This window comes from Vespula vulgaris, chromosome 9 (assembly GCF_905475345.1).
Source record: "Vespula vulgaris chromosome 9, iyVesVulg1.1, whole genome shotgun sequence".
In the NCBI taxonomy this organism is placed as follows: Eukaryota; Metazoa; Arthropoda; class Insecta; order Hymenoptera; family Vespidae; genus Vespula; species Vespula vulgaris.
Genome location: NC_066594.1, coordinates 7,656,038 through 7,676,675, shown reverse-complemented (window position 1 = coordinate 7,676,675; position 20,638 = coordinate 7,656,038). Strand labels below are relative to the sequence as shown.

Genomic DNA, 20,638 nt, shown 5'->3' with positions numbered 1-20,638 from the left:
CAAGTGATTGCCGTACTCAAATAGGACACGTATGGGACGAATTGAAACCCTCCAACATATATATATATGTGTGTGTGTATACTTCTTTCTCATTCACTTATTCATTCATTCATTCATTCACTCTGATTTCATCATTCGTGCTCGGTTTTCTATAATTTCGAGGCGAAAGTCGAGAGAAAATCGTCAGGAAACGACCGCGGATACTTTATTTCGACGGTCCATTTTCAAAATGATATGTAAATTTTCTGTTCTTATCGGTAATGCCAAAACGTTACCAGCGTATTGTCCGCACCGATGTCGACGTTCGCTTATGAAAATGGAAAACTAAATGTGGTGTTGTACGATACAACCATGTATTCGGACTAGAAGGACGATGTCATGGTTAACATTATGGACGTTCGATCATTTCGACCGTACGAGCGAGTAAAATCCTCCCCATCGTTGCTTTCACTATAAGCAAAGAAGTGCGATGGTTTCGAAGATTCGTTGAAATCCTTCAACATATTTCGAAATTATTCGAAATGTCTATGTATTTACATAGACCGTTTTCGAAAGTACAGAAAACGAGAGAGAGAGAGAGAGAGAGAGAGAGAGAGAGAGAAAAGAAGAAAACTAGGGCATATTTTAAGCGACAATAATTTTACCTTTCACAATTGGCGTATCAACATTTATCGTCTGCTTTATTTAACATATGTATATATATATATGTGTGTGTATATAAAGAAATATATAAAATGAGCGAGGGACAGAGAAACGAGAGAGAGAGAGAGAGAGAGAAAAAGAGAGAAAGAACGAAGACAAGGGCGGGGAGAAAGGGGAAAACGTGACACGGTGGTAGGAAAAGCGCGTACAGTTTGTGACAATGGTTATCAATCACGAATATAAAGTGGCTCGTAAAGCACTGGCTTATCCTTCCTCTTCGAAATATCATGAAGCCCCGACGAACGCGATATTTGCATCGTTGCATATCGAGGCAACGTGTTTGCCATGTAAAATGTGCAGCACGCCAAGCTGGAATCTGTGAAGGGAATGAGTGAGTAAATGTGAGAGAGAGAGACAGAGAGAGAGAGAGAGAGAGAGAGAGAGAGAGAGAGAGAGAGAGAGAGAGGGCGATAGTCCCCCGCGCAAACGTATACACCATTTATATGCGTTCCTATCACGCGACGTAAAATTATATATCGACGAAGTACGACGAATGAATTTTACGAGGTGCTACAGAATGGGGGATGGGTGACAGGGGCGGGGTAGATGGTGGCAGGACAGTTTGAGGGTTGAGCCGACGAGGACGTAGAAACCGGAGGTGGGATTTAATTGTCGTCGTCGTCGTCATCGTCGTCGTCGTCGTCGTCGTCGTTGGTATATAAACCGGGCACGCCTTGTTAAGAGTAATGCCACTAATATTTTCTTCCGCGTAGAGCAAACGATGAAGTCGTTACGTTGGACCAACGCCAAGCTCTAATTTCGCGCAGTTTCGCTAGCTGGAGGAGCGAACTGAACAGAGAAAGATCTGAAGATAGTGTATGAGAAGAAAGAGAAAGAGAGAGAGAGAGAAATAGAGAGAGAAATAGAGAGAGATAGAAAGGGGTTTTAAGCAGATGGAGAGAAGGAGAGAATAATGATTGTGATAATAATAATAATAATTATTATTATTATTATTATTGCCAAAAACAAGGACGTGTTACAGGGTATTCGTCATCGTTGACCGAAAACACAAGGGAATAAGCGGAACGTACGTACGTCGTACATACCTACGTCTATATACAAGCAACGAGAGTAGTTACTGCATCCAACCAGATTCTGCTTTCGTTCTATTACATACGGAATATTAGGTCACGCACCGAAGTTTATATACCAACTGGCAGATTAACGATCATCGTGTCGACAACCTCGAGGCACCGGGGTTCAACTTTTAATTAAATAAAGTCAAACCGACTCTAGTATCTAAGACGAGTTTCAAAAACATTTCGTAAATGAATCCTTGGAACTTTCTACTTTTGTATCTTCTCTTGAGGATCGTTCTTTCTTTTTTTTTTCCTTTTCTTTTCTTTTTTTTTCTTCTTCTTTTTTTCTTATATACTCGTAGACGATAATTCGACGAACGATATAAAGGAACGAAGAGACGAAAAATACATACATACATACATACATACATACATACATACATACATACATACATACATACATAAGATATCTTAGGTCTTATTTAAAAGAATTTTTCTTCTCGAGGTCAATATCTCGTGAGCACTGTGCCAAGGGAATTCCTAGGGAATTTGGTAGCACCCGAGAGCAAGGAAAACGAGCTCCATTCGTCGATCGATTCGATAGGTGATTCCTTCGAAATAGCTTGGATTCGTACAAGATAGTGTCGATGGGTTCGCCTTCTCGACTTTTACTTAGTCAGCTCTTTCTCTTTCTCTTTCTCTTTCTCTCTTTCTATCTCTCTTTTCTTGCTCTCTCTCGAAACTTAGAAGTGTTCTCTCGAAAGTCGCGAAACGACGTAAGAGCAGAAGTCGATCTCGATGTTTCCCCCGAATGAAAAATCTCATTAAGTTGGAAACGTTGCTTATATTTCGTGTAATTACTCGCTTGTAACAAGCTAGTTTCGTTGCAGCGAATGAAAATGTTGTTTTTTTGCCTTCTTTTTCTATTTCATTTTCTTTTTTTTTTTCGTACCTTTCCTAACTTTCTTCTTCTCGATCGTTCTCTACTCTCTGTAAATGAATTTTAAAAGTAATTTCAAATAATATTAATATGCAAAAAGTTAGAGGGAACATACATAGATATTACGAAAAGGTAAAAAGTTCACGTTATAGAAGAAACGTAGAAAATCGTGTACCTAGGTCAACCCTTTCTATATATGAACGATCGAATAAGACGAGAGAGAAAGAAAACGACGATGGACGTCGATGTCCCTTCTACTTCTTTTTTTTCTGCTCTTTTCTATTCCAAAGGTGACAACTACGAATCGTCGTTTCTCATCGAAAAAACGTAATAACTCTTCCCCTCTATCATCCCCCAATACTCCCTTTATACCCCAATTGTACATATATATATATACTCAGATACGATGTAACTCGTACGAATGCGACGCAAAGTCGAAGAAAATTCTCGTTTAAAAGAAGAAGAAGAAGAAGAAGAAAGGAAGAAGAATAACGAGCGAACAAAAAAAAAAGAAGAAGAAGAAGAAGAAATGAGAGGAAATGGTTCGGAACGATTTATGTATAATGTCCGCTTTTTAAGTATTAAAGTAGCGTAATTTGCGGTCGTACTATCGCCAAAACGATATTCGTTCGCGGTCGAATGTTACGAGCACGAGGGGTCGAAACAATGCCAAGTGCGGAGAAGACGGGTAGAAAATTTATATTCACGTTTCTATCAGATGGGAGATGTAGATTTTCGTCGAATTTGCGGCGACTTCTCGTCATCGGAATTCATTGATTTTGAGAGGAGTTGCTAGAATGCCACGGTTCAAAATGTGATTTTGTATATCACTACAGCGCGTAGTTATCTATCTGTATGATACATACATACATACATATATATATATATATATACATAGATACATAAATATATACATATAAATATCTATGTCTACTACGTTATATGGGCAGTGTTCGATGGTCGTTTGTATTCGAAAGAAAAGAAGATTATATTTGGCCATCCATTAAATCGTGCATATCGACGAACCGTCCGTCAGCTATCGAAAATAAACCATCGAAATAAATCGTAACGATTCGAGGAGTAAATGAATCGTAGAGAGTCGATGTATATTTTACTGGTGTTCGTTGGATCGTCGGTTAATCGGCAGTCGTTCCTCGCGAATATATGTATATAGATAGATAGGTAGCAGCTAGCTAGCTAGTGTAGTAGCTACGTAGATATACACAACGATATGTATGGACGTTTGTACGACGTATGTAGTAGATAGGTACGTACGTACGTATGTACGTATGTAGGAGGCAAGGGTACGAACGAACGAATTTATTGTAACGAGCGCGAAAAGCATAGAGGACAAGGAAGAACCGTACGAGCGCCGACAGAACGATCGCAATGTTTCGAGGGAATAAAACGGTTTTCCAGGCTCGATAAACAAGTAAACGGGCCGCACATATTTCCGATGGCCGAACTGTACAACGGCCGCAATCTGGCCGATCGTATCGTAACAGTAGGCGAACGAATCGGGAAAGGACTTTTGGGAGAAGAGGAGAGACAAGAAGAGAGAACGAACGAACGAACGAAACAACGAACAAATGAAAGAACGAGAAAGAGAAAGGATGAAAGAGAGAGAGAGAGAGAGAGAGAGAGAGAGAGAGAGAGAAAGGGAGAGAGGACAACCTCCTGGGAGTCGTGCCAAAATTGTTAATAGCTGGGACAGCCGTGTTATAGGTGGCATGTGCTCGCAATCAGTCGTCAGAGGAACGAGCTGGAGAGAGAGAGAGAGAGAGAGAGAGAGAGAGAGAGAGAGAGAGAGAGAGAGAGAGAGAGAGAGAGAGAGAGAGAGAGGTGGAGACAGGTGGTCGGCGAGACTGAGACACCGGTCACGAAACGCTCGGACGCTTTATTGAACTCGCACCCGATAGATGCGGACGTTGGCCCTGAGTAGAGCAACCAATTCTGGATCTATCGTCGACACGTCCTCTCTCTCTCTCTCATTCTCTCTCTCTCACTTACTCACTCACTCGCACTCGAATTCTTTACTTCTTTGAAAAGCGTTGGGAAAATCGACGATAGGTCGTAGCTCCTTTTCTTAGGATAATTTTATCATCTACGTTCGAGCGGGTGGGTAGATGGGCGAAGGAGCTAGGGGAGGGGGTAGAGGAGGGGTGGAGGAGGAAGGAAAGAGGGGAGGAAGTTTCGTGTGTTATTTTCGGGCTTTGCATAAATCGCTTTATCGCTTGATACATGCATACATATACGATCGTATCTAAAGAAACGTCTACTTATACAAGTTTCGCGTGTCGCTGGCCTATAAAGCGTTTTAAGCTCGAATAACGGTCACGTAATCCCCTGCGATTTCTTTTCAGACTTTAGCGAATAACGAAAGTGGGTACGGTGCGACTACGAGGAAGGAAATGAAAGGACGACATCGAAGTGGCAAACACTTACGTGCGCGGGACCGAGTAAAACGCAAACGATATCAACGTCATAACGAAGAGTGATAAAGAACTCTACGACGAAGACAATGGCTTACTTATGTGGTAATACTTAGGAAAAATATTTACGAGGCGTCTACTTTTTCACGATGAAAACGATGTTTTGGCTTCTGCCCTTAAACTCTCTCTCTCTCTCTCTTTCTCTTTCTCTCTCTCGTACTGATCGGTACGATCGAAATAAAAAGGAAACGTTGGAAACGTGGAACGAGGAACGAGCTCGTAATTTTGGCGATCTCGTGCCATTACTCTTACGCTGTCACGATTCATAAAACCAGAACGGTAGGGAAAAGAAAAGAAGAAAAAAGAAAAGTACAAAAAGAAAGAAAGAAAGAAAGAAGGGGAGAGAGAGAGAGTTGAATACGAGAATTTTAAAAGACGATGGTTCGAAATTGCAGCGCGTTGAGATATTAAAACGAACTGGAAAATTCATATCACCTTAAACGGAAAATAATCCGCAAACGTATGAATCCTTTATACGTGAAGTAGGATTCAGTAGGAAAACGCTGGAAGATATAATTGAGCGATCCGAATTTTCCTCTCTCTCTCTCTCTCTTTTTTTTAATGAAACGATCGCGTCGGGAAGGCGTCAGCCAGACAGCAGAACGAGTGCTTCTTTTTTCGCGTTAGAAACGAACGGAAATGCCTCCTCGAAATTTCTTTACGATGACGGCCGTCTTTCTTTTCTGCGAAACATTTCTCCCTTATTCTCTCTCTCTCTCTCTCTGTGTCTCACTCTCCCTTTCTGTCTTTCACATTTCGTATCACTCTACTTTCGTCCCTACTCTCAACGATGAAAGTATCGTCGGGGAGTTAATTCTTCGACGGTATCTCCTGCGGTGTCGCGGGACGTATTCGAGGAAGGCATCTCTCTTGTTCGCAAACGTACAAGCGAAAGAAAAAAAAAAAGAAAGAAAGAAAGAAAGGGGAATAATAACGCCGCGGGACATCTGCGGTCGACAGAGAAGATCGACACACGAGATACTTTCCGCTTGAAGAAAGAGGAGGAGGAGGTTGAATCGGGATGGTATATAAAGGCAAGAAAGAGAGAGGGAGAGAGAGAAGAGAAAGAGAGAGAGAATACAAAGAGGAAATACAACGCATATATATTTATCGACCAGAGTTTACGAGATATTTGAGATGCGCGTAGATCCGCCCCTTTCTTTCTACGAAGTTTTCACGAAAATCCCAAATTTTCTAAAGATCCCATGAATTTTGGATAGATATCGTCGTTTTATTTTTAACCTATGTTTTCTTCTTCTACTTTCTCTTTCTCTCTCTCTCTCTTTTTCTCTTTTTTTCTTTATGTAACATTTATTGTGTAGGAAATCGTCGCGTTACATACAGATCCTGTATATATGTGTGTGTGTGTATTAATATATACAATATATATGTATACATTAATATATACAATATACACACACATAAACACAGACTATTCAGACTCCTTTTTATCTTTCTGTCATTTTACAAAATGCGAGAGTTTTCCAAGGAGCTTACGAATACAAGAGCAACCACAGGGAAGATGCGTTTCTTTTTCTTCGTGCAAAAAAGAAAACACAAAAAAAGAAATAAAGAAGAAGAAGAAGAAGAAGAAGAAGACAAACAAAAACAAGTATAAAAAAAGGAGAGTGGCACTTTGCAAGTAACGGCATCGATATTTTAAGACTAACGAGACTGACCTCACACGTCGGAACGAGTTGCTATAATGAACGAGGAGTCTTTAACCGAAAGTTCAAGTCGTAAACGGTGTGCGACGAAGAGAAGAAGGAAAAGAAGGAAGAGGAGGAAGAGGAGAAAGAGAAAGAAGAGGAAGAAGAGGTAGAGAAAGAGAAGAGAAAAGAAGCTGTGAAAGAGGGAGTTGTAGTACTCTTTAAAAAGCAGACACACGCTTTTAGTTTCTCGCGGTGGTCTCGCGTCGAGGGGATCGCTTTTACGCACGCGCAAAGCTTTTCTAAAAAGTCAAAGGATCCACGTGCTAGTAGTTTCCGCGTTAGAATACATTTAATGAGCAAATTCCAGTACTGGAAGGGTTGTTGCCGATGCCGATGACGTTGAGTCTCGTTTGCACGCACGATAAACGAGTTCAAAAGTACGTACCTATGTACTTTTGCTAGGTAGATAGGTAGATAGGTAGATAGGTAGGTAGATAGGTAGGTATATACGTACGTAGGCATATAGAAAAAGAAAAAGAAAAAAAAAAGAAGAAAGTACTTTCCTGCTTTTGCTTTAGATTGCTTGTGAGGAAGGGAAAAAGAAGAAGATAAAAAAATATATATGGGCGAGGGGAAGAGGGAGGAAGCGGTTGGGGAGGAAAAAAAGGGAAAAAAATGGGGGAAAAAAAAAAGTAAAATATGATATGTCGGCCTACGTTGGGTGGGAGTCGACACGAGGGAGGAAAAGAGCAAAAGCAAGAGTACGACGACTGGAGGGACACGTCGCCCAGACAGAACACGTCGTGTCATATGTCACGGGCAAGTGGACTCCCTCCGATTGTTATGCACGTGTCTCCAATGAACTATGACTCCTATATACTTTAATAAACATCCGTGTAATACGTGTAACTGAATAAATAAAAATGAACTCGGAAAGTTTTCTTTTTCTATATCTTATTTTCTTTATACAAACGAGCACTATATTAAATAAAAACATCTATTGTAAGATATAATATGTGTGCGTGTACAAATGCACACACACATGCGCAATAGTTTCCTATACGTATAACTTAAGCATGATATAGATTCTCTTTAAGAGGGTTTAGAATATTCCAACGATTCGTCCCAGCCGTTCGGCTCCTCCCCCAAGCTCGCGAAAATATCCGTATTTCCTTCGAAATACTCTCGGATATACTCGTCGAGTGTCTTTTTATTTATATTTCTCTTTCTCTCTCTCTCTTTTTTTGCCTCCTCTACCATCTCTATATTTATTGTGTATTCTCTTTCTCTCTCTCGTTCTCTCTCTTTCGTCGAGATTCGATGGATAGGATTACTTGGGGAAGCAATAATCGCACGGTCGCATTTAAATCCGCACCGACGATAGGCAGGAATCGTTGTCGATCGAAAAGTCACCTCTTCATCTTCCTCTTCAACTTCTTCCTCTCGCGAGCTGAATATTTCGTAATCCGGTTGAATCTTCCGATCGGTACTCTCACCTCATTACCTCCCGACGATTTTTCTAAGAGCTTTCTTACCACGCGAATCTCTTTCTCTTTATCTATCTATCTATCAATCTATTTTTTTTTTTATACGTAAAAAGATGAGAAAGAGCTTTCGAACGAGCGCAAAGATGTGCCGTCGATTTCCAACCGCTAATTCCGTCGTAAAATTGTCCTTTTTTAATAAACGCAACCTTCGTAAAACTTTGTTCAAAAAAAAAAAAGAAAATAGAAAAAGAAAGAGAGAGAGAGAAGAAGAAAAAAGGAAGAAAGAAAAAGAGAGAGAGAGAGAGAGAGCCACTCATCGAAGCCTTCGGACTTTGGAAAATTTTTAAGAGCGACGTTTCTGGAACGTCGGAAGTGTTTTTATCGGTAAGAAGCTAATTAAAGGAGCAGGATGTCGCGAGGGGCTAATTGCGCTTTTTCCATAGACGAAACTTTTCGCGCGCCACCATATCCGCGAGGCAACAAAATCATATTAAAGCTCTTGAACTAAAGCGGAAAAAATGAAAGAGAGAGAGAGAGAGAGAGAGAAAGAGTAAGATCGCGGGGAAGGGATGGAGGAGTAGTAGTCGAAGAAGAAGAAGAAGAAGAAGAAGAAGAAGAAGAAGAAGAAGAAGAAGAAGAAGAAGAAGAAAAGAGGAAAGAGCAGGGTAACCGATAAAAGAGAAGAACGAGAGAATTCCTTTATCGTAGAATTGTTCTAGATTTATGAGCTCCGGGAGTTCAGCCATTCAAATTTTTCAAACGTTCCTTCTTACTTACTCCCCCATCCACATCGATCCTCTTTCTCTTCTCTTTCCGTAAGACCGCGGCTCTTAACCCGACAAGGCGCAGAAGGAAAGCAATATAGAATCGTGGAAAAGCCCCAAGTCCTTTGTACCCTTTGGACGAATTCGATGTCGATGAACTCTAATAACTTCCATTCAAGCCTGATTAATTTCCTCTTTCGGCCCGATAGAAATCATTTCGTGGTACGATGTGCTAAAGTGTGCGGGGCTGCCGTGCAACGAACGTGGATGAAATACATAAAGTACTTACCTACCTACGTACCTATCTACCCACCTACCGCGGTAGATCGAGAAAGAGAGGGAAAAGAAATCGAATAGCGAACTTCTTATTAGAAAAACTACCTTTTCATCGAATCCTTTTCATAATCCATCCATCTCGATCGTTTTATTCGATGTTATATGGGATAAAATCGAAAGCTCGCACTTTCTCTCTCTCTCTCTCTCTCTCTCTTGTAATAATGAATTAACTAAAAAGAAAGAAAAAAAGAAAAAAAAAGGAAGGAAGAAAAAAAGATTTCTCGAGTCTCGAAAAGTTTCCCATTTATTTTCTCTTATTTCTTCTTTCCTATCAAGCGTGTGAAAATCGATTTGGGAATTAATCGGAAACGTTAATGAATAATTATCCACAATGTAAATTGGATCGTGATTGGTACGAGTTAAACAAAAGCAAGAGAATTTATCCTCTCGTAAGTGACAGAACGAGTCGCGAACGAATCTGTTGTCAATCCGAGGGATTTTCGAGTGACACGCACATTCAAAGCTTTTCGCGTGCCTACGGGAGCGTGTCCCTTTTCCTTCTCTCTCTCTCTCTCGCTCTCTCTCTCTCTCTCTCTCTCTGTCTCTCTCGTTTACTCGCATGGAGTAAACGTGCGAGCGCGAAAATCGGAATGAAGAACGGCGCGAATTCCGAAAGCACTCGATTCTCGCGTGCTCTTGACATCTTCGTCGACGATCGAAATCTCGACGAGATTCCAAACCAGACGATTTCACGTATCGAGCATTCAGATTCGAATTTATCTCTCGTCGATTCGATATCTATTCCTATCTCTCTTTCTCTCTCTTTCTCTCCTGTGCTCTCTATTTCACGTCTGGATTGCAAGTAAAGTGTCATAAAATTTCGAGTCGAGTTCAAACGTAATATCCACACCATTAAAAGAAATAAATTAACATTTCTACTTCTTAAAAAAAAAAAAGAAGAAGAAGAAAAGAGAGAGAGAAAAAATTTTTTTTAAATCGCCGAAGGTTGCCCGATAATTCTTCTTCTTCGCTCGGAATAAAGCGTCCGGGTAAAAGTGAGAGAAAGTTCTCCAACAGATTTCGTCGTCTTTTTTCATTATTTTATTATACTACTCGGCTCGGGACGACGGCTCGGTACGGCTCGGTTCGGCTCGTCGATTCGAATAGCCGAAAGTACGGTAATTAAGACGGAGGAAGAGAGGAGTCACGACCGAACTACTTAACAAAGTACCACGCCCGCAGAGAAATGGATTCGGGGAAAGCGAAGAGCTAAGGAAAAACGTGTCTGCCGTTGTCGGAAAGAGAGTTTCGAGAGAATGAGAGCAAATTAAAGAAACGTTAAACCCGACATACGTCCACATTATTTCCGCGGACTCTCTTATACAGCTGTTTTCTAGGTTACGAGGTTTTCTATCTCTCTCTCTCTCTCTCTCTCTCTTTCTCTGTGCTCTATCTCTGTCTCTATCTTTCTTGTCATTCAGAACGCTTCGAAAGCTGTTTCCAAGCTACAAGAGTTATGTAACTTCTCGCTCGAAGAATAAGAAGAAGAAAAAGAAAAAGGAGAAGGAGAAGAAGATTAAACGACACAACTTTGCTACTCAACTCTCTTTCTTTCTTTCTTTCTTTCTTTCTTTGCTGAAGAGAGAGAGAAAGAGAGAGAGAGAGAGAGAGAGAGAGAGAGAGAGAGAGAGAGAGAGAGAGAATGTGAAAGAGAAAGAACGAGCGTTTAACAATAATAACGTCGATCTAAAGTCCGACCTAGTCGACGTTACACTTTCTTTAACCCTTGACTTCTGACGTGTGGTTCACGCGCGAGCCGACATAGCGCTGACGCGACACTCTTTCGAGACACCACCTACGCCTCCTCGAGTTCTCTCCTTCCTTCTCTCTATTCTTCTCTCCTTCTTCTCTCTCGTAAGCCTCTCTTCTTTACGAACACGCGCCGACGGCTCTTCATATCTATCGACGTGATAAGTGGACGTTGAAATTGCGATCGAGGGTAAAAGCTTGAAGGATAAGTATCCATGATACGTCTATATATATATATATATATATATATATATATATATATATATATATACATACACACATATATACATATATCTTTTCCTGAAAATTATTGAAATATTTCACGCGTTTGTACGAAAATCGACATTTGTACATTCGATAAATAATACTTTTAATGTTATTTTAAAAGAATTAAAATTCGAAACTCTTTGGAATTTATGATCTGTTCTATCTAACGCATGAAATTTATCGGCTATTCACCTACTTCAAAAAGAAAGTTATAGTTGCTGGTTCTGTTTTATTGGTGATTAAACGGAATCTAGGAGAGAAAAAATATAGAAAAAGGAGCAAAAAAAAAGAGAAAAAGTGCGCCGAAAAGGCTAGTCGCGTTTTTGCTCGGTAAAAGAGAGACAGATAGATACACACGCAGACAGAGAGACAGACAGAGAGAGAGAGAGAGAGAGAGAGAGAGAGAGAGAGAGAAAAGGGGAATTTCTTAAAGGTTCATTTGGCACGGCGCCAAAACTCGTTAGAATTTTCTCCAAAGCGGCTCGAGTAATGCGAGTATAGGCGAGTCTCAAAGGCGCGCCTCGATCATCGTGTCCGTTGCAGTTGCATCGGGACCGAAGAAAAAGAGAGAAAGAGGAAAGAAGAAGAAAGAGAGAAAGGGGGGGGGGGATAGAGAAAGACAGACAGACAGAGAGAGACCGAGAGAGAGAGAGAGAGAGAGAGAGAGATAAAGGAAGAAGAGAAGGAGAATGATCGTGGTTGCACGACCGAGAAAACGTGTCCGTGTTGAAGGCAAGTACGGTGCCTTCTTGGCTAGCTGGTTGGTCTTTCTGATGTCGCGGTCACGAAGAGAATGGCTGAGAGTAAGAGAGACAGACAAAGTCGAGAAGAGAACGAAAGAGAGAAAGTAATAGTGGACGGAGAAGGGAGAAAAGGGTAGAGGGGGCAAGGGAAAAAGCGGTAGTACCGGTCTAGCGTGTCCTCGTCGAGCATTCTCGCATAGGTAGGGTTCCCTGCTGTCTTACGACATGCTCGAAGTAACTCTCAGCGTTCTAGCAGAGCAACAACGGCAACACAACGGCACCAGAAGCTGCCAAGCTCAAGCTCGTTGCAATATTTTCAAGCGCTCCTCCTTAAGCACGGCTAAACGTCAAACCGAGAAAGAACTTTTCGGAGTTTATGCGAACCGACCGACAAACTTCGCTTTTCTGCTTCTCTCTCTCTCTCTCTCTCTCTCTCTCTCTCTCTCTCTCTCTTTAGCTTTCGCCTTATTTATGCTAAAAGGGTGAGAACCTCCGGAAAATGTTAAATCCCTTATCGTTCAGCCACTTTACCTAGTTAACGCGGCTAAATGGTAAAACGATTAATGCAACCTCCAGTGCGCGGTATATTCCAAGATTAAATTACATCGGTGAAATGTAGAAGCGTGCTAGAGTGATCGACGTTGATAGGACGTTGATACGCGAGCTCCATACACGAGAGACTCGTCTTCATTTTCTCTCCTTTTTCTTTGCCTTCTTTTCTTTTTTTCTCTCTCTCTTTTCTCTTCTTTTTTTTTTTTAAATCTTGCTTCCCCCTTTTTTTATCTCTCTTTTACTTTTCCTCCTCCATATTTCAAAGGGGGCCCTGCCTTCTAGAGAAGCACCTGCTGACTTTGACATTACGTGGATGCCATAAAATTTTCGAATTTTTATCCATACATGACGTGCGTTCGGATGTCATTTTCAAACTTTGAAATTCACTGTTCTCTCTCTTTCTCTTATTTTCTTTACGATCGTCATGAAAATAAAGAGACAGCGAGATGCAAGAAAGCCGACCGTTCAGACTTGGTTAATTAAATTATCGCTGACGGCGGAACGAAAACCAAAAGGAATTGCCTCCAATTTGACTCGATTCACGACTAACGTCCATCCGTCTATCCATCCATCTTCCTTTTCTTTCTATCGTTCGACAAAACATAAGATAAGAAACATTCCAAGTAACTTAATAGTTCCTTTTCTATTTTTTTTTCTTTTCTCTTTCTTCTACTTTTCGTTCTTCTTTTTCCTTCCTTCTTTTCCTTCTTCAGAAAAAGAAAAAAGAAAGAAAAAATATTCTACGTATTAAGACGAGAGCCTTATCTCACAAGACTAATTACATACAAATCAACAACGTCTACACAGTATTTTACTTCACGCTTTTGCATAACGTTTCGCGATTCTCGTTACAACGTTTCCGCAAAGTAGACACGTAAGTAAGAATGAATAAGTCTGATCGACCTTGAATTCGTTAATAAAAAGTATTATATAAATAATGTATAGCAGCGTTCGTCGCGTCCATAAAAAAAAAAGAGAGAGAAAAATAATATATAGACGACTCGCTGATTTAATCGTCAATTATTCGATAAGACTGTTCAACAAATCGAGATTTTTATTCTCTATTTCTCGAGATTTTTATTATTTATATTATATAACTCGTTCTTACAGAAAACCACTTACTTAAAGAAACAGAATGAAGGAACGTATGCAAACGGAGTAATGATATCGATTATCATCGATTAAATCGAAACTTATCGTCGTCCCGTAGACATTACAAATAAAATCGTAATAATTTCTCTAATCTGATTTATCGAGAATAGTCTAGATAAGAAATATTCTCGAGTCGAGATTAACTCTCCCCATTGGGTTTCCTTCGTCGTTTTAGCCAGACTCTACTTCTCAGAAACGATTTCTTATCGTGTATTCGTCACCGTTATTCCAAACGAAACACAATGACACTCTTTCGAAACGATCGAAAGATAAAGTCGAGACGTATTCATACGGAAACGTTAAATATAAATAACGATCGAGTTTACGATCGAACTCGAAGATCGAAGAATATAAAGAAGCATGCAAAGGTAGAGATAGAGATAGAAATAAAGAGAGAGAGAGAGAGAATAGCTCGATCGCGAAATTTCCGTCAAGACGAGGCAATTTCCTTGCAAGAGCAGAGAAAGCAGCACGCGTGCGGCAACAACAGTAGAAGCAGTAGTAGCAGCAGAAGCAGAAGCAGCAGTAGCAGCAGTAGAAGCAGAAGAAGCAGCAACAGCAGCCGAGGAAAACGCTAACGTCGTTCTCCGCGCTTTAATAAAGTTCGCCGAAGGCGCCGCCTCGAGACTCGGTGCGTAACGAGACGCCATAATTATTATACACCGTTAAGAAACAAACTTAGAGAAACTAAGAAGGAAACGTGGCAGTACGGTAATTTGAAAATGTAATCGCGTAAGACCCGACTGTCTCTTCTTCTCTTCCTCCAACTCCTCCTCCTTCTCCTCTTCTTCCTTTTCCGATCCTCCTTTACGAGTAACTTTAAGTATTTGCTTTCTCTCCTTCTCTTATGTAGCTTGCACGACTACCGGAAACGATTTAAGCACGTTCCGCTTTTCGATGGAAAATTCTCATTCTCATTCTCATTCTCTCTCTTTTGATGATTCAATACGTGCGCTTAGAAATTTAGATCCTCATCGATCGATCGATCGATCGATCAAAATTTTGCTTAAACTGTACGATCGTTATCGAGGAAAATATATGAAATAAAGAAGATAATAAAAAAAAAATCTTCGACTCTAATCGATTATATTACGAATCTCCTCGTGACTTTTCGCCGTATGATCCCTTTCCTCTTTCCCTAGCCAATTTAAGGATTACGTGCTTTCGAATGCGAACGCGTACGGCTCGTAAGAAAAGAATCACCGATACCAAGCTGCCTCTATTTTTGGCTTTTGCACGACTAAACAAACAACCAACTGCGCGTCGTGTTCGAAATAAAGACGCGTTCGCCGTGTGACTCTTTCCTCTCTCTCTCTCTCTCTCTCTCTCTCTCTCTCTCTCTCTCTCTCTCTCTCTCTCTTTCTTATCGATCTTACCAATCGGATAGATCGTAAGTAATTTTCAACGAATGTGATAACTTCTTTTTTCTTTATATATATATATAAACGAAAAGCGTATGATGGAAAAATAAAAAATTAATAAAACACGATAAATAAATAAAAGAAATTAGGTCGAAACAATCGTAAATGCATACACATATGAATACTCGATTGATTGAATAATAGATATTAGTAAATAGATTCGAAAGAGATAAATGAATAAAAAAAATTAGGTCGGAACGATCGCAAATACATATATACATACATACATACATACATACCTAAATACATAAATACATAGATATGGTTCTTATTAGAACAACACCTGTCGCTATTTGACCTTCTCTTTTAATCTCGACTATATTGAAACATATCGCACAGGGTACGGCCTTAATAACCATACCACGCACTCACGGCATTATCGGAGCAGGGAATCTACCTATTCATCGTCTACGTGCTTTGATTCGGCAATTAATTATTACATCAAGCAAATTACTCCGTTCCGTCTTTAAACCTCGAAATAACTACCGTTTATCGTTACATACGATTCGATTATTAGAATGGGATATATTTTTTCTCCCCTTTCTTTTTCTTATTCATAAAATTCTTTTTCCATAATGCATAATTCGAACATCATTTATGCATACAAACATGGATAGATAGGTAAACAATAACGATAATAAAAAACGATTAAAACATCGTTACATTCGATTATCCATTACGTTCGTTATCGGAACTTTGAATTTCTCATTTTTACCAGGATAATCGAAAGAAGATGGCCGAAGAAGCGTATAAAAGGCAAATAAGGGATCGGAACGTGTAACCAAACGAGATCTCCAAGGCAGACCGCAAGAAATGCTATCTAGAGATGAGCTTCGACAAACGATCGAAGTTTAACGAGCCGAAGAAGAGTCGAACGGACACATCGATAAGTCTATTTTCTCTCTCTCTCTCTCATTCGTTCGTACTGTCGATCGGTGTCTCTTGGAACGAACAATATCCGCGTATCTAGAAGAGCGATGATCGAGCCTCGATAGCTAGCTAGCTAGCTACCTACCTTGCTTGCTTGCTTACTTGCTTGCTATCTCGTTCATTCGCTCGCTCGTTCGCTCATTCGCTCATTCGTTCGTTCGTTCGTTCGTTCGTTCGTTCATTCGTTCGTTCGTCGTGTCGCGTTTCCTTTGCCATGGCGGATTCGTCATTGGCGCCTTTGTGTAAACCTCCGTTCGCTGCGTTTGACACTTCCGATACGATGGCCTCCTATCCTCCGTTTGAAATACTATTCTCCCCTTTGCGTCTGACACCTTTGATTACCGCTCGGTGGTCTATCGAAAGCGGCTTTAATCTCGTACGGAAGGATCGCCATCGTCGTCACCGACTACGACGTGGAGGAGGTGGAGGAGGAGAGTCCGAAGATCCAAAGGAATAATTTAAACTCGCATTTAGATTTCCTCTTCTCTTCTCGATTTTCGAACCAACTCACCGATATCTCCTTCCTATTTTCCTCTTACAATCAACCGATCTCTTTGAACGGACACGGATACGGTTACGTGGTTTTAATAGTTCGATAGACTGAATACGTGTCAATGTGTACAACTTGATACGTGCGATATACACAAATATACACATACATACATCATACATATATATATATGTTTATATTTATATATCTATTTATATATTGGTATAGAATATACCTCTTTCTTTCTCCTTCCTCGTCTTTTTTACTACGATAAAACTTTTTATTACGTAAGGTACGATAGAGTAGCATTGGATTTACGTAATTATCTCATCGAAATGAATTATTCAAAGACCCCTTTGACGTTTAATGTCTAATCGTTACAATCTTAAGAAGATTTATTCTTATCGATTACTTTTTCTTCTTTCACGCTAGTAATCCCTACGATGAAAACGAGAGTAAGTAGACGTTTCGCCGCAGTAAGATCGCGGTCTGTTGTAAACGAATAAGTATATACAAAAAGGAAAGAAAAAAAAAGGAAGAAAGAAAAAAAGAAAGAAAGAAAGTAAAGAAAAAAAGAGATGAAGAAAAGAAGAAGAAAATCGAGTAGAACGTGGTAGAAAAGCTCATAATAGTTCTTCTTCCGCTTATAGTCTGCATTCTATGTATTTCTACTATCGTTCTTTCTCTTTACCTTTGCTCGAGTTACCAAAGCCTCGAGACCATGCATTGAGAGACAGAGAGAGAAAGAGAAAGAGAGAGAGAAGAAAGATTGAGAGAGAAAGAAGGACTCGGTAAGGGGTGATAGAAAGAAACAAAGAGAGAGAGAAAGAGAGAGAGAAAAAGAGGGAGAGAAGAAACGCAACAAGAACAGAATCCACTGGCGGGAGCGAAAGAGAATGTTTATCGTGGCCTTAGGAGGAAAGAAACCTTACGGGCACCGAACGAACAGGAAATACGACGTATAAACTTGTGTACGGTAAAAGGCGCATTATATCTGTGTACTTAGTGGCTATATATATATATATATATATATATATATATATATATATATTTTTCCTCTCTTTCTCTCTCTCTCTTTTTTTTTTTCTTTCTTTTTAAATGTAAGTTAAGTAAAACAAAAGAAATATGTACTTTAAAATCAAGCAAGGAATTACATTCGGATAAACTCCGTGTTGCTAGCTTGGGTACGATTTTAAGAGAGAGAGAGAGAGAGAGAGAGAGAGAGAGAGAGAGAGAAAAGCATGTTAGATAGCGTTCCAAACAAACTGTTTAAAAGGAAAAGGCGGGAGACGAAGATGGACGATAAGTGGAGATTTACGTGAAAAACGTTTGAGAGAAAGAGAGAGGAGAAATAGCTTTGGAAAAAATAAAAAAGAAAAAATTAAAGAAACGAGAAGAATTGGTTTAACGCAAACTATACATTTTTGTTTTTCTTTCTTTTTTTTTTCTTTTAATCTTCTTTTTTTCTTTTTAATTTTCTTTTTTTTTTGTTTCACGATAAAAGTTTATCCAACACTCTCGAGACGTCCGATCGATTATCGATTAAATTCTTTCTCTCTCTCTCTTTCTCTAGATAAGAGAAAATATATATATCGTCGAGAGGTCTCGCCTCTTAATCATTTGTATTTACAATCGGAAACGATCTAAACGTAAAAAGAGAAAAGAAAACAAGCATCGACGTTTCGTTTCTGTTGTACGTAGCTTCGAGATAGATCTTCTGAAAGGGTAAGAAGGTATAACGGTGGACGTAAAAAAATAAATAAATAAATAAATAAAAGGAAAAAAAAAAGAAGAAGAAGAAAAAGAATCAAGTGAATAAAGGAAAAAGAAAAAAAAAAGGAAAAAAAAAAAGAAAAAACGAATTAGAAGTCGAGGTATCGGCGTGACCAATTGGGAAGGATCGTCGAGAGATAAAGAGACGATTTAACGTCGTCGTTGGCTCAGACAAATTTCAAGGGAAATTATTGACGATCGTATTACTATCGTCGCGCGTGTATGCGAATCGATCGTTGAAAATGCATATGGTAAGTAAGTAAGTAAGTAAGTAAGTACGTAAGTACGTACGTACGTAGAGTACGTAGAGCACGTTGTTGTTGTTTTCGATAGAAAAACAGAGGCGAGAAAGAATAATAGTAGTACACTTACCGGAATGACAGGTGCGATGTGTTCGATGACGTCACTGTTCTCATCCAAGCCAATCGAAGTAATAGCATTAGCATTAGCATTGGCATTAGCATTAGCATTAGTAGTAGTAGTAGTAGTAGTAGCAGTAATAGTAGTAGTACTAGTAGTAGTAGTAGTAGTAGTAATAGTAGTAGCAGTAGTAGTAGTAGTAGTATTATTATCCACCTTCACGAATGGAGTTTCACTAATGATCTCGTACACATAACTCGTCATCTTCGAAGCGTCTCGAAGAAATCGTTGATCATTATTATCATCGTCGTAACACGAGGAAGATGAAGATATAAAGGATTCGTCGCGGCGTGCAATCCTTCTCGTTCTCGTCGTCGTCATTGTCGTCATTGTCGTTGTCCCCGTCGTCGTCGTTGCCGTTGCTGTCGTCATCGTCATCGTCGTCGGTATCGTCGTCGTCGTCGTCGTCGTTGGTGTCGTCGTCGTCGTCGTTGCTGCTGCTGCTGCTGCTGTTGTTGTCGTCGTCGACGTCGTTCTGGCGAGCATGGCACACCACCTCTCCATAGTATCGCGCGTCGCGACGCCGACGGCCGATGTGATCATCGCGTCGCGACGCCTCGCTTCTGTCTATCTACAACTCCTACCACCGGCTGATGCTGCAGCAGTTGATGTTGCTCTAGCTCTTGTTCCTGTTGTTGCTGTTGTTCTTGTTGCTCTTGTTGCTGTTGCTCCTTTTTCCTCCTCTCTTCTTCTTCCTCTTCTTCCTCCTCCTTCTCTTCTTCTATCACTTTTTCTTTCGGAGTCGAGACGCACGCTCGCTCGTATTCGCGCGCGAGCATTCCTCGTCGCGCGACCAATAAAACCTTGAGCTTCTTCAACCGAGATGATGATATTCGTCGTCTTCTCAAAGTCACGAAGAAGACGCATATATGTATGTACGTATGTATGTATATATATATATATATGTTATGTTATGCGTGCGTGCGTACGATGCGTTTGTGCGTGTCCTCCTTGCTATTACCTACTACGACGATTCTCCCCTTCTCCTTCCTTCTACTTCTTCGTCCTCTCTTCTTCCCCCTCTTCCTTCGCTTTATTTTATTTCTTCCTCCTTTTTTTTTATTCTCTATCTTATTCTCTCAATAATTTTTCACTTTGACACTTCGAAAAAAACACGGATATATTGCCGACGACGATCGACGAGAAAATGCGTAGATACCAACGTTACCTAGAAGATCGCGCACTCGATAAGAAAAACGTGACACGATTTGTGAGAAATAAACGCGAGACGACAAAAAGTGTATATATAAAAGGCGAGGACGAAATACAGAGAAAGAGAACGGACGAACGACGAAACAGACAGACGCACGTCCTCCTCGCCGTGATACGGAGGGCAAACTGTCGCTCGGTACGCGCTCGACCTCTCGCAGCGACGTCTCTCAGCGGCGCGACGAAAAACTGAAACTCGGTGGCGCCACGCCACCGACGATCGAAGCGCCCCCGTGCCGTTTCAAGGCGTACTATTCTCTCCTTCTCTCTCTCTCTCTTTCTCTCTCTCTCTCTCTCTTTCTCTCTCTCTCCTCCTTCCTCCTTCTCTCTCGCTCGCACTCGCGTAGACGCAAGAACACCGAGAGACCTAGGAAAGGCTACGAATTGAACTCGAACAAAACAAATTCTTCTTCCTATACGATATGCGATATTTTCGAACGATCTTTTATCATCGAAACGATAATCATTCGTATAATCTTTGATTCATTCTTTTTTCTCACCGTCCGAACCTATCGAATTTTCCTGATAAAGATCGATGGA

General features: G+C 40.4%; 1 protein-coding gene across 3 annotated transcripts in view; it reads right to left on the bottom strand.

Annotated features, from left to right (window-relative positions):
- Positions 1-20,257, bottom strand: part of LOC127066242 (leucine-rich repeat and immunoglobulin-like domain containing-NOGO receptor-interacting protein 4) — a 241,189-nt gene extending 220,932 nt beyond the window's left edge. The window contains exon 1 of one of the 3 annotated variants that reach the window (XM_050999722.1): positions 18,842-20,257. In XM_050999722.1, the coding sequence (XP_050855679.1) occupies positions 18,842-19,432 (591 nt within the window). In that variant the 5' untranslated portion in view covers positions 19,433-20,257. The remainder of the gene's footprint in view (positions 1-18,841) is intronic. The other 2 variants (XM_050999723.1, XM_050999721.1) reach the window with 2 other exon arrangements.
- Between the last annotated feature and the right edge of the window lie 381 nt (positions 20,258-20,638).